At 39.0% G+C, this 15,020-nt stretch overlaps 1 protein-coding gene across 1 annotated transcript in view; it reads left to right on the top strand.

The window, feature by feature from the left end:
- Nucleotides 1–343: 343 nt before the first annotated feature.
- Nucleotides 344–15,020, top strand: part of dapk1 (death-associated protein kinase 1) — a 36,031-nt gene continuing 21,354 nt past the window's right edge. The window contains exons 1-7 of the mRNA XM_015020244.1: nucleotides 344–419; nucleotides 3,070–3,319; nucleotides 7,884–8,022; nucleotides 9,016–9,145; nucleotides 10,152–10,200; nucleotides 10,352–10,378; nucleotides 13,352–13,504. Of these exons, the coding sequence (XP_014875730.1) occupies nucleotides 344–419; nucleotides 3,070–3,319; nucleotides 7,884–8,022; nucleotides 9,016–9,145; nucleotides 10,152–10,200; nucleotides 10,352–10,378; nucleotides 13,352–13,504 (824 nt within the window). The remainder of the gene's footprint in view (nucleotides 420–3,069; nucleotides 3,320–7,883; nucleotides 8,023–9,015; nucleotides 9,146–10,151; nucleotides 10,201–10,351; nucleotides 10,379–13,351; nucleotides 13,505–15,020) is intronic.

Below are 15,020 nucleotides of genomic sequence, written 5' to 3'. Positions count from 1 at the left end.
TTTTAAAGGTTTGCTTAAGATTTGCTCTACGATTGGATGGAAACAGCCAGTATTTGGAGTAACCGCTGCTGTGACTTAGCATGCAGCGGAGGAGACGATGCATTCCCTTCCTCGTGAAATACGTTGCTGTCTTGATTCTGTTTTCCATCAAAGATCCTCTGCAGTTGACAGTTTCACAGCCAGAGGATAATATCAGCTCATCAGACACTCACTCACTCTGCTCAGGGAGCCTCATGTATCGCCAAATTGCTTCCTAATAAACCGGGCCTCCGGTGACAGTGATTTTATTGTGTTAGAGAGAGGTTTGGGCCAGATGAGCTTCTCCGTTGTGTTTTTTGTGATTATGGGGAACCAGAGAAAAATGATCCAGAATGTGTCTGATTTTCTCTCCCCCTCCTCCGTCCCTCCGTGGGTGTTTGGTACACTAAGTGCTTCATGATTGCTCGGGCTGTGAGGAGGCGCAGTCGGCGGAGGCGTCAACAGCCCTCAGCCAAGTGTCCTCGCTTCCCCAAGTGGTTTTCCTGCCAGCGCTGTGGTCGAGCGACGGCACAGTCAGCGTTATCCTGACGAGACGAGGGATTCGACAACAATGCCGACAGAATTTCCATAACAACCCCTTTGTTGGTCATATGCAGGAATATCAGCGACTGAAATGTCAGGTGGACCTTGGTTTGCTCAGCCTGCATGTATAGAGTGTGTGATATATTGCAAAGGACTGTGTGGAGAGCAGTAATTGTTGGCTAATATAGTCCAAGAGTCATAAACTTGAATTTTCATGCTAATGTAATATTTAGCCAGCTGGATGTTGCCTAATGTGTTGCTAAAGGTCACAAACTGGTGGAAGCGTTTATTAGGCCTGTCGCAAGAACAAATGTTGCTGGACAATAAATTGTCCCAAAAGTTATTGCAATAAATGATAATATTGTTGTTTTAAGACCAGTTTTAAGTGATATAATGGCTATAAAGGCATAATAAGGCAACATGTTTGCAACTTTAAATTCTTATGAACATTTAACACTGGAAGACATTTTAAATATCCAAAATAAATATGAAGTCTCTGTAAATAACATTGAATGAGTTCAGACCAAATCACCAGCCTGAAGGTTTTCATCATCCAGTTTTTGGTAGAAGGAGAGAAAAAAGAAAAACATTAAATTTGAGCTTGTTTTAATTTATCATGTGATTAATTGATTTATTGCTTACTGCCCATTTGTTAATCTGTCCGACTGAGATCTTTTACGTCGGCTGCCTTAAACTGCAGCAGATTATCTCATGCAAAAACAACTAATGAGGAAGTGAAACAAGAAAGTCCAGAAACTGCTTCTTATTGTCTGAGACATGGCATGGACTTATGAAATCCCTCTGAGTAAAACTAACATCGACTCCACACAGCTTGTTTTGCTAAAATACACACAAAAAAAGAGAAAGTTTTAATATTTATAACCAATAAACTTTGTCAAAGTTCAAAACAACAATACTAAAACTGTTGTGGCTTTTTCTGTTTATTTCATTAATCGCTGGAAATTTTAAATCTGGTTCAGATTTCTGCTGTACTTCAGTCTAAAAACATTCATAGCTGTCTATCCTACTGGTTCGAACACTGCAAGTATATTTTAATATGCATTAATGCAAACAATGGAAACTGTCTTGGTGCTACCACAGAAGCTAACATCCATTAGCTTCCTTATTTCTGCTCTTAGGGCTTCAGCCAATCAGCACAAAGGAAAAGGAAAGCTGCTCCTGGATTGGTGCATTGCTTTGCAAACACCAGCCACTAACATGTCAGTTTTACTTTATCATTAAGAGATAAAAGTCCCTTAAATATGTATAAAACACCATTATGAAATAATCAAATAAATACAACTTTAAAGTAAAACTGTTGACTTTTTTAAATTTAGATTTTATTTCATGGGTACATTTATTTATTTGATGGCGTATTAATTGTTTATTATTGAAAGTGTTAATTTTGAATGAAACTGCTCTCTGTAGATGTTAGTGAAATCTCAAACATTGGGTTTGATATGTTTGGACAGATTTAAATGGTCTAAAAACTCAAATATTAACTGCTAAATTGTTTAAGATGAGCTGAGTTTATTTAGTAATCGATGAATCATTCACTGGGGCATACAGACTGAAAAACACCATTTCATGAAAAAAACAACTCAAAATAGTAATTAAGCCCAAACTGTACAAAAAATATATAAATTTTCTTTTTAAGATAAAAAAAAACCTCATTAGTTTGTAAATGTTCCACTCAGATCTCCTCCAGTGGGAAACGTTTAGCTTCACCTGGTTAGCAAACCTGAAAGGAACGCTATGTTTGTGCATTTCAGACAATAAAACAATTTATTTTAATGTTTATTTATATGCATGAAATAAGTTTAAGTGGTTGAATGAAAAATCCACAGAATTTTCCAAGCTTTTTTATTTGATTAATCTTCACAGTGGAGTCTGTGTAGATTATAATCTGCATGTTTTACAGATTTATTTATCACTGAGCTTTTTTACCTTTTAGTTTGTTAGACTCATTATTGTGGCCGACATATGAAATTTAAACCAGACATTTTTCACATTCAACCTGCGAATCATTTGGTGGGTGGAATCGTAAAAACCTGAAGTTGTTCTGACGTTCATCTGAATCCATATTATTGTTGTGGTTTGGCGTTTTAGTGCGTTCTCTGATTCCAGGCGGTGCTGCCATGATTCATCATCCGGTTATTAATTAAATCTGTTTCTGATCAACACTTTCAGTGCCTCATTTTTCCTCCCACTCCCTTTGGCTCATAAATCTGTGGGAAGCACCTAGAAACTCTCATAAATACGACAATGGTTTTCTGTTTGTTACTGTGCTTTTTAAATCACTCTGGGTCTAATTAACTGATTAGTTTGCTTTAGTATTGGATAAACTTGTATTTAGACTATATGATTCGTCCTATTTTGATTAAAAACCATCAGATTATAAGTTTACCGTGTTGCTTTCTCTTCTTTGTTTGGTGCTTTTATTTTAATTTTTCTCCTGATAAATAAAATAAAGTTCTTTTATAGTTAAGTTTTCAACATCAGCATCAGGTTTAACATCCTTGTTTCTCGTCGACAGCGGTCAGTTCGCCGTGGTCAGACGATGTCGGCACAGGAGAACGGGCGCGGAGTACGCCGCCAAATTCATCAAGAAGCGGCGCAACAAGTCGGGTCGGCGCGGCGTGGCGAAGGAAGACATCGAGCGAGAGGTGAACATCCTGAAGGAGATCCAGCACCCGAACGTCATCGCCCTGCATGAAGTGTTTGAGAGCAAAGCCGAGGTCATCCTCATCCTGGAACTGTGAGTAGCTCCTCCTCATGAACACGTCATCAATTTAAATAATCAATTAATCAACTAATTTAAAATTTATCTGGAGCATACAGACCAACGTAAACGGAGCAAAGCTACAGAAATGATTTTTGTAGAATGTTTCACATGTTGATGTTAGAATTTTTTTTTTGCTTCATCCTTTGCTACAAATGGCAGAGTTCACTATATAATGCATTTTAGGCAATAAAATGTTCATTATGTGATTTAAACAAGGATTTGAATAATTTGTTTATTTGCATCTTTTAATGTGCCAACTTTTTATTCATTAATTGATTAATTGTGAGAATAATTGATCAATTGCTACAATAATTGTTAGTTTTGTTGGAGCAGATGGCACTATTAGCACTATTGCTAAGGCAGCATTGACACAATATTTTTCCTGACTATTTTAATTTTGACTCGTACAAATTCACTTTCTAAGACAAAATAGTTTGAGAAAAGTTTTGTTTTTGCTGATCATAGCAGAAAAGCTCAGCAGATTTAAGTCCAGAATAACTTGGAGGACAGACTTTAGTTCTGCTCTAAGCAATGGCAGTTTTTTAATTTCAGTACATGAAGGTCCTTTTTAATTGGCTGATGCTTTGTGAAACTGCAGACTCCTCTACCTGTTTGTTCAGTCCTGGAGACACAAGGCATATTTATCTCCTCTAAGATCAGTTTTTACTGTGCGAGTAGAAACTTCCTGTCACTTATTTACTTGGCTTAAGGTGTAAAATAACACAAAGACAGTTTAACAGGAAATCATCACATTTCATGAAGGCTTTTCCCACATCTAAACAACACAATGACTGATCGGGAATTATAACGGCGAGTGTTGGAGGGATTCATGAGTAAAATATTGACTTTAGCTGGGATCTTGTAGAAGTGCTGTGCGGCACGAGGCCTCTTTGTTCCAAACACCAGTTAGACCAGTTCAACCAGCCCACATGCCACTTCAAAGACTGTAGGATCGGTTATGTTTGCTCCGCAGGTATTCAGCTGACACACTTCTTTGGAAAAGGTCGTTCCGACAGGCAGAGCGCAGTGCACTTGAATCGCTGAGTCACCTGTGAGCAGCAGCAGCCCGAACCAGCAGTGCAGCTGTAAAACATGCGACGTGATTACTTTCTGCCCGCTCCATTGTTAAGGCAATCATCCGGCACAAGTGCGCCATTTTAAAATGTTTGTTTTGAATTAAACAGACTAAGACTAAGCATTTAAATAATGTGAAGGCTGAAATTCCTGCAGATTAGCAGCTCAGACTTGAAGAAAATATTTGTTTAACACTTTTTCTGTAATGATTACAATTAACCCTCATTTCAAAAAACCTTTATTGTCATTAATAGTGGCTGGACTCAACTAAAATTTTATTGTAAGGTCTGTAATTTCACATTTTAATTAAAAACCATTCCTTTTACAAACCTTATTGCTACATTATTGAATAAATAGACGTATGAGCTTAACTTACTATTGCTTTTAATCTGTGATTTAGGTTATCCAACCATCACTTTGGAGCAAAATGTTGTTCTATCATTCAGCTGTTTCAGGAACAGTGACATTAGCATTAGCGCCTGTGCTAAAGCCTAGCTCCTTTTAGCACAACGTGACCACAGCAGGAGTCTTCTCCAGCGTCCAATCAGATCATTAATAATTGATTTACGGGCGAACCAGAAACACAATGCAGTGATTCAGACTTGAGACTTCTGTATGTAGAAAAAGAAAAAAGGTCATAAATTCATTCAAAATTTTAATGTGTTAAAATTTGTCTAATTAATTGAAATTCTTCTTTTCTTTCTGTCATTGTTTTTGTCTCTTTTTTATTTTTATTTAGGGTCTTTTGTCTTTTTTTCTGTCTCGTTTTTGCATTATTTGCTCGCCGTTGTCACAGTGCACTCCCTTGTGATGGTGTTTAGCGGTTTATCTAAATTTTTGAATTTGCTAAACTCTTCTTGGTTCTCTGACGGCGGCGACTCGGAGGTAAAAGTTGTTGAAGAGTCGGTCCGATAACCGAGCGTTCTGATTTCCATGCATTCCTGGGATGGCTTTCTCTGAGCTGTTCGCATTTCAGAGATGTTTTCATAGCAGTGTCAGTTGTTTGTTTGTGTTGGTATGTTTTTATGGGATGCTGGTAAAAGAATCTTGCTTGTGACGAGAGGTGGACTCTGAAGAACTGGAATATGAGAGCGTGTAGGTTGGAGATGGAAATGAGGACAGCAGTTGATTTGTTTTTTCTGTTCACATCCAACACGTGTAGATCTTCTCCCAGTTATCAGGACTAAACTCTCCCATCCAGCAGCCTGGCTTGGCTCCTCTTTGGCCTTCACGACTGAAGTGTTTGTGGCTTCAGAAACATTCCTCAGATATTCTGGTCCATTTTCAGTTGATATCGTCCCACGTTGCTGCAGATCTGTTGGCTTTGAGCCATGATTGACTCTCCTGCTTCACCTGTTTCCAGAGGTTTCCTAATGGACTCAGAAACGGACTCAGTGGTTTTGGTTTTACAGGAGACTTTAACTGTATATTTAAAGAACATAGTTTGTAAAACTTCAGTTACTTCTAAGGTAAATTCGACTCAAATCCGATTTTTTCATGGCATACTTTTTCAGGTGAAATACCAAAGTATTTCAGGCGATTTCAGAATCTGCCCATCATTTAGAGGAGCTTTCATTTATGTCCCCCAGCTAATACAGGTCTGGTTTCTAAGATGCTGGAGGGAAATCCTCATGATGGATTAATATTATTAAAGCAGCAGTATTGTGTTTTCCAGGCACATAGCGCCATTTTGTATTACACTTAATTAACGATGTTACCTTCAGTTATTTTTAACGCCTGGAAATTAGGCCTCTGTCTCTTTAAGACACTCCTGCTCTTTCTAAAATCTCCGCCTTCACAACATGGCTCCTCTATTAACCTTCTTACAACATTTTTACCAGCGTTGCACTGAGAAGTAGCTCCTATTATGAGCTCAGGGGATCCACCAGGTGTTTGCTAATTGTTTCTGACTAGTCTGAAGGAGCAGAATGGGGAAGGAGCTGCGTCTTGAAGGCAGAGCTAGGTCCACCAAGGCATTTAGCACAGCTGAATGGTTGGTATAGAGATTAAACTGTTTCTCAAACATGCATGAGAATATCAAGGTGACACTCAGGTCTGTTTTTGAAGAGGGAATAACATCACAACATGATGTCAAGCTGAAAATAGTCGATTTAACATGATACTGCCCCTTTAATGTTCAGCAGCAGGATTTATCTCCTACATGAAGATGGCAGACATCCTGAAACTGAGCAACGATGCATATTTTTACGCGACATATTTAAAACTCTGAGGTTTTCTAAAACTTGAAATAGGTAAATGTAGAGAGAAGATTCACGCATGAGGCCTCATCTGTTGGGGTGTGGTCTCCAAAAGTGTGAGGGAAATGTTTGTTTGTTGCTGGACTAATTGGTGGTTCTTTATGTGCTGAAACATCTTAAAAAATGTTAGAATTATTCTTATATCATCAGAATTACTATTAATTTCACTGTGACTTTTGGGTGTATTTCCTGACATATGGTGTCAAAAACATGCAAGTGTGAAAATATTTAAATTAGCTATCGGCTCTCACTTCTGCTTCCTTCGTCACGCTGCAGGTTTGTCCTCGTGCCTTCATCACTTCTTGTTCCTCATCCTCCCATCGCTGCGGTTATCGTGAACATCAGTAATTATGTTATATCGCTGCGGGTTTAGTAACTGAGCCTCTGTGTGAAGGAGAATTGATTATCTGATTATAGGTGTGCAGAAACTGATCAGTTGTCTATTAGTGAAGCTTTGCAGGAATTTATTCAGATTTTAAAAGAATTTCATGTTGAGGTTTGAGGTTTCATTTGGATCTGCTTTTGTAATAAAATCAGGTTTTCAGGATTAAATATTAAAAGTTCATGATGATGAAAACTATTTTAGACGTTAATTGGCCTTCAAATGCAGAAATCTGGATTTTAATTATTCAGATTTGGATTCAAATAAAGAATCTTTTATTTTCCACTCTGTGGTCTAAGACGTCCGTTTGTTCATCCGTCCGTTTGTTCATCCGTCCGTTTGTTCATCCGTCCGTTTGTTCATCCGTCCATTTGTTCATCTGTCCGTTTGTTCATCCGTCCGTTTGTTCATCCGTCCATTTGTTCATCCAGCCATAAATTTTTCCTTTAAGTATCTTTTATAAATTCATAATTTTGTTATATATTTGTATTTTTCTTTAATAATCAGATAAAAACATTTGAGATCTGTGGATTAAATAATTAGAAATCTGTTAGAAAATCATATTTTAAATCTAAGTTGCTATTTTTTTCCAGTTATCATTTTTAGAAGGCATGTATTTAAGGTTCCAGGTCACACATTGTTTTTTAAATCGCCGTTTTAATCGAGGATCTTTTTTAATCTGCTATAAAGTTCAAAGTGAGCTGAACTCGGTTCGTTCCCTCTGCGGAGCCGTTAAATCGGTTCAGGTTGATTGGATCTCAGGGATTTTTAGCTTCCTCTATCAGATCCTTTCCCCTCATTGCTCTCCTCTTTTCCTCTTTAGTGTTGCTGGCGGCGAACTCTTTGACTTCCTGGCAGAGAAGGAGTCTCTGAGCGAAGAGGAGGCCACTCAGTTCCTGAAGCAGATCCTGGACGGAGTCCTCTACCTGCACTCCAAGCAGATCGCTCACTTCGACCTGAAGGTACAGCAGGCTGGGATCCTTCAATGTTTTCAGCTTCGTTTAGATAAAAAACAACTTTATTCACAGAAATCCCTGAGCAGAGCTGGGAATCTGAACAATCTGCTGACTCTTTTGCATAAACTCAGCTTCTTTAAATGAGTCCTCTCCTTTTATTTTATTTTTCTGCTCCGATGCTAATGTTGTTAGCATCGTGACTCATCGGTTGTTTTCCATCGAGTGGGACAGAAACTGTGAAAGGTCAAAGTTCACCCCAGCACAGAAGGCATGATAAACCTGGCCTCTGCTTCCTGTGAACTCTTGTTGTAATTGATTGATTGGTAAAATGTTGGCGCTGATTACTGATCAGTTTTCCTCTTCGTCATGTTTGGTGGAAAGTTCAGTTCCCGTTAATTCGACCTGCAGACGGATGAAACTCTTTGATTGATACAGAGATTTTATTGACGCCTGCAGTTTGGCAGAACCAGTAACTGGTGATGCTGCCTCCAGCTGGGAACTCGCTGGCTGGGCCGGGAACTCGCTGGCTGAGCCGGGAACTCGCTGGCTGGGCCGGGAACTCGCTGGCTGGGCCCAGTACAGGGCTGCTGTCCTGCAGACCTGACTCAGGTCCTTAAACTGACTCCTATCAGTTGAATAATGTGTCGTAACTGCAGGACTGAACACGTTTAATCCTGGACCAGCTGATATTCTGGATGTCGTTATAATCTAATGTTTGTTTGCTGAGCAGAAATGAATCAATAAAGTCAAACTAGAGTTAATTTTATCAAACTTCCTGTTTCTACCCGTTAACTAACTTCATGCATGTTTAAATAATTACTGACAGTCTGTTGTTTTGGTTTGTAAAATCCACCTCTGCCTTCCTAGACAGGATCCCTCTCATGCTTTGCATAACATTTCCATCCTGATGGGACTCTTTCCTGCCCAGTCGTAACTGGTCCCAGTCGTAACTGGTCCCAGTTGGATGCTCTGCTCTAACTCGTTGTTGTTTCGCTGCAGCCGGAGAACATCATGCTGCTGAACCGCTCAGTGCCTCACCCGCGCATCAAGCTCATCGACTTCGGGCTAGCGCACAAGATCGACTTTGGAAATGATTTCAAAAACATCTTTGGGACTCCAGAGTTTGTAGGTGAGTCTGAAATCTGTAAACATGTTTGCATCACTGCACACCCAGTGTTCCTGGTTTCATCCCTGGGGTTTAACACACTGCAGGAGCAGGTGCTAACTGCTCCAAACATCTGATAATAGACGGGAGATTACCAGGAATGTCTCACATGCAAACCACAGACACACGCAGCGCCATCTGGCCTTTAAATAGGCCGACTGCCAACGGCTCCAGCCTCTGACTGGCCTCTTCTAGCACCAGGCAGCCTGTGAGTTTTTATCAGCAGAGATGAAGAGCTGAAGCCACATCTGCATGCTGGCTGTGTAAAATCAACATGAAGTTAATTACTGCAGGATGGAGAGGCTGCAACGCTCCACTCAAGAAGGAATGAGGGTCATTTGCATATTTTCCCCTGCTGCAATTTGCATCAAAATCATATCAGGATATAACGAACATCTTTAAGTCATGATTATTCTATCAGTTTGGTTACTTTACAAATATGAATGAAGACTTTACAGGCTAATTATTTTATGTTTGTTGTGTCAGTTTATAAAATATACAACAGATTCAACTGAGGAGTAAAAACACATTCACAGATATTATTTTATCCAAGTTTACATTCACACAGCAGGTCTTGAGTCACATTTGGGCAAAAATAAAATCTGATTTGGTTTGCATTTCTCTGCCTAATGTAAAAGAAATCCTAAATGATAAGCAGTATGTACTAGATGTTATCCTTCAAATCTCATTTCTTCCTCAATAACTCCTTTGTGTCCGAAGAGAAGCGTAGTAAATCTGTAATTTTTCACACATCTGAGAAAGTGTGAAAGAAAAGAAAAAGCCACATTTTCACACCTCACAGGTTCAGGCTGAGGAGCCGCCGAGTTTTCTTACACATATAAAGAAATTATTGATTGAAAACCAGCTGAAAATGTGCAGCAAAAGGCCTGAATCTGGATAATCAGTGGAAAGTGAACGTGTGATTTTCAGGTTGGCCTGAATATTAAGAACCTTCTGTTTGACTTCGCAGCTCCAGAAGTAGTGAACTATGAACCTTTGGGCCTGGAGGCGGACATGTGGTGAGTAAATGAGCAGCTGGTCTGGGAATGAGCAGGATGTGATGTGATGTTTGAGCTTCAGGTGAAAAGCTCATGCAAGGCAATTTACTTCTTTACATGATGCTCACGTTAAGAATGTTTCATGCTAACGTTATTATTTCTGTCTTTTCAGGAGTATCGGGGTTATAACCTACATCCTGTAAGTAACAGGAATGTTTTTCATTGTTTTATATGTTGATTTATAAACGACTCCAACAAAAAGCTATTTTATCAATTTTAGTTTTCATTTAGAAAAACATATTTTTCAATGTTTTCATTGTTTTAATTGGAGCTTTAGACAACTGCCGCATTAAGCACACTTCTGATAATAGGGGAGCAAATTTGTTTTTATTTAGCACTTCAGCTAACTTTGAAAACGTTTAGCACACTTAGCTTTCCCGCATGTCATTTTTCCAGATAAATTCTTAAGCCAATAAGACATAAACATAAATACAGTATCTAAGAAGATTATGTAAGTTATAATGTAAAAATTTAATTTGGTGTTGGCGTAGTTTTAGGGTTTGGTGTTGGCGTAGTTTTAGGGTTTGGTGTTGGCATAGTTAGCGTAGTTTTAGGTTTTGGTGTTAGCATAGTTAGCATAGTTTTAGGGTTTGGTGTTGGCGTAGTTTTAACTTTTGAGTTAGCGGTGGCCTCCTCTTGATATCTGTTAGGAAAAGTTTGTTCATTTTTAACTTCAGCAGATTTCCAGACACTAATCCCAGAGGGAAAAAATCTCAAATCAGACCCAGAATTCACTTTGGAGTTGGGCGCCTGGGTTTTCGTTTTAACCTTTACCTCTGTGACCCAACGGTGCAAAACTGGATGGTGGTGACTCTAAGCCTGCTAAAATTGTATCCATTTTGTCAGAAATATTTGCTGATGTTAAGCTTAGAAACAACCAACCCTGACCTGTAGAACCAGCAGCTTCCGTCGCTGCAGGGCCGGTTTTCGGCTGCAGAGGCCTGTCAGCACAGTTTAATTCAGCAGCAGAGGATAAGGTCCTGCCCCCAGCATCCAGCAGATCACCCACTGTGGGCGCAACGTGACGCCGTCTTCCTCACTTTATGGCCACACTACAATTCAGACTGACATATGCAAATAATGTACACACAAAAATATGTTGCTAAGTCGAAACACAAAGGCAAATGTGCCCACACATGAATTTTAAATACACTTCAGCTCAATAAAAGCAGCCTGTTACAGCTAAATGTTATATCCGATAGCTGCTCTTGAATATCGCTGTTGGAAGTGATTTCCTCGCATAACAACATACTAATAATTGCATACTCATGTACTTGCTGCTTGCATGCATGATCTGCATTCATGCTGTCAGCCCACACAACTGTCACAGCTCTGAGAGCCAGAGCAGAAAATAGATTGCTGAGTGTCTGTTCTGATAGCAGAAACACATATTCACAGGATTTCAGAGGCTGAATAGGCTTCAGCTAAAGCTACCAGGAATAAATTCAGTTCTTTTAGGGAATCAGGTTTGAGTTTCTGTGGAGTTGAAACTGATTTATGTTTCTAAATATGACTAAAAAATATGAATTTGGACAAAACTTTGGTTAGAAATTCAAACTTCAAGTCCATTATGAAGATCTTGAATGTAGGGCTGAAGTGATTAATCAGATTGATCTAATTAATCCGATTAATTGATTAGTCAGTTAACTAATTTAGTAATCAATTAATCATTGAGTAAATACACTCAAAAAGGGTGTTTGCTGAGAGAACAACACATTCAGAGCAAGAATTAAGCTAAAGTTGCACAAAAAATATATACGTTGTGCATTTAAAGTAAAAAAAACATTCCTTGTTTGTCTGAAAAATGTTCGAACCAGAATTCAAGTTGCAGTTTTAACTTCAAATTCTTTCCTAATTCATCTGATCATTATTGGTTAATCCAGAAAATAATCAACAGATCAGCCATACACTGCAGGGCGAGTCGAGCAGGAGGAGCTGAGATTTCCACATTTTGATGTTTGCAGTATTTTTTTACAAATTTTCAAACATACACTTAAAAAATGCTATAATGCTTTTAGGCAATAAGGTGTTTTCTTTATTTTAAAAAGGAACTGAACAGTTGTATTTTTATTGCATCGCTAACATCGTAAAGTTGGGCTGCAAGTATTAACTGATGATTATTTTAACTCTGATTGGTTGTTTCTAGTTAGCAGGCAGAGGAGCTCGATTTTCTGCCTCATACCGTATCGTCACGACATGGTGACAGCAAAATGCATGCATTTTCTTACACTACAGTCAGTATTCAGTGACATACTGCAGCTTTAAATGCAAAATGAATGTATTTTTGTACAGTTTTGTCTTAATTACTCTTTGTTTCCTCCATTTAACAATTACTAAATTAGTTGGCGATTATTTGAATAATTGATTCATCGCGATTAATCGTTTCAACTCTGATGTATAAAATAAACTTACGTGGTTAAATAAAAAATATGCAGAGTGTTTACGTTCCTTTTATCCAGTTAATCGACTAATCGTCAGAATAATCAGTTGAACTTGAATGATGATTTTGTAACGTTCCCACTCAGGTTGACCTCGCTCCACCTCCATGTTTCCTCCCAGCTTACATGTTAATTAGCGTTTTTTCCTCTCGATGAGGAACCCCTGAAGGCTTCTTTGGCTGTTCTAATCGGCCTCCTATCCGCTTCCCTCTCATGGCTGTGTGCACATCGCTCATTTGCTGCATCTGCTTCTACTTTATGTGTGAAATCAGCAGATCGGTGTGAAGGTGCATTAACATTCCTGCGCTCCACCCAAACTGGGAGCGCTCCAGCTGGCTGTCCTGCAGCTAGCACACACTAAATAGTTTGAGTCTCATAGCAAAGCGGGATTTATGAGTCACCATTAGCTGCTACTCAGCTCGCTAATACCATTCCCCCATCAAAGGCCTTAATCTCAGCTTGACGGAGCAAATCTTATCAGCAGATGAATAGTGATTAGATGAATAAGTGTTTGGATGAAGTTCCTCTAATCCACTGCTCTTTGATTATTAAATCCATTCGGATTTAGAAGGAAAAAGAAACATGTTCCTGTTAAAGTAGATAAGGCTGTACATTAAAGAAATGCATTTTTTGAGAACATTTTGAGTCTGACTTGGTTTATTTCCTCCATGCAGGCTGAGTGGCGCTTCTCCCTTCCTGGGCGACAGCAAGCAGGAGACTCTAGCCAACGTTTCAGCCGTCGATTACACATTCGATGAAGAGTTTTTCAGCAACACCAGCCCTCTGGCCAAAGACTTCATAAAGAGGCTTCTTATCAAAGATCCAAAGTATGCACAACCTTCCTCTCTCTTTATTTCCAGTACAAATATGTTAACATCTTGGGTAAACATGTACAAAAAGGCGTAAAATAATGTTATCTTTGATAGCAGTAGCTTATTCTGTCTCTGAAAAACGTAGAAAATCTAAATTTTTAGAAACGGTGTGCAAAAAAGCTGCCAGCTGAATGGGTAGAACAACACTTTGCACCAATTTGATGGTTGAATAACCTGCAGAACTGGCTGATATCTCTATCTTCCTGGTTTTAGTCAGAACGGCAGCAGCAGCTGATTTATTTGCAGTAATCAGTGCGACTGAAGATAAACTCACAGATGAGTTCCTCCATCTCTTGCTGGGACTTTAGTCCTTTTATACTGGAGATGTTCTGCAGGTGATGGAAGGCTGACTTTGTGACTGTCTTTATGTGGCTCTGAAGGTTCAGGTCTGATTCTAGTTGAGCTGACCTGATGGGATGCGGGTGGATCATGAAATGACCTGTTCTAAATGTAAGTTAGTTGAGTTTTTGCGCTGTAGATGTTGGTAGAGGACATGATACCAAAATGAGTATGATGCTTTGGACCCGTTTCTCATCCAGAACCTCAACAGAGAAAATACCAGGACAGTCCAAATAAAACCAGTCTGGACCAAAAACTCTGATCCCCATTGAAAATGAAATGCGTGTTCTCCAAGCATCCTGTTTTTGCCTGGACTGGTAACTGTGAATTACTTCCTCATGCTCAGCTTGTACATGTTGTGTTTCTGGCCAGATTTTCACAGATATTCTGAACACGACCTCCTTGTTTCTGGGCAAAATGTCCTCTGGCGCTGGTTCCTGAAATTGTTCCGACTGTTTGGTCCTCATTAGAGTTGCTCCAGCAACGGCTCAATGGCTGTAGCTGCACCTAGAGAGACAGTAAATGCCATCAAACCCCCTTTTCTTTCCTTAAATCACTGCTTTCTCCTTCGGCCTAATGAGGCGAGGGGAAGGAAGGTGAATCAGGGCAGAAGGTGGGGAGGTGATTTCATTTGTTAAGAAAGAAATAAACATTTGGGAAAGACGACAAGCTGTTTAACTGACTGGAGAAACGATCTAATGCGGCTTTTAGATTCACAGACTGGATTCAACTCAGTGTTTTGAATTTAATCAGGATCAGACATTAATCATCTCGGCAAGAAGGAAGATTAATAAAGATATTTAAGAGATAATATCAGGTAATTATTTTCCCAGTGACTCTGGACTAAAGCTTTTTCTGATACTCAAGGTTTTGGGGTAGAACACTGCAAAAACACAAAGTATTACCAAGTTTCTTTTTTGGTCTAGTTTATAGTGCAGATATCTTAGTACAGTTGAAATGAGACTAAAATAAAATGTGTAACTTTTAAACAAGCTACAGAGGCTTGTTTTTAAATAAATAATAATATTGATGGTAAAGTACTGGTTCCAGTGGCAGATTAATTCACTTGGTAAAAATACTTAGTTGGAGTTTTTGCAGTGAACATAATTTAAAATATTTTGGTTGAATTAAA

Source organism: Poecilia latipinna, unplaced genomic scaffold (genome assembly GCF_001443285.1).
Source record: "Poecilia latipinna isolate Pla-1442-1.1 unplaced genomic scaffold, P_latipinna-1.0 Scaffold2555, whole genome shotgun sequence".
Lineage (NCBI taxonomy): Eukaryota > Metazoa > Chordata > Actinopteri > Cyprinodontiformes > Poeciliidae > Poecilia > Poecilia latipinna.
This window is presented reverse-complemented; position numbering and strand designations above follow the sequence as displayed.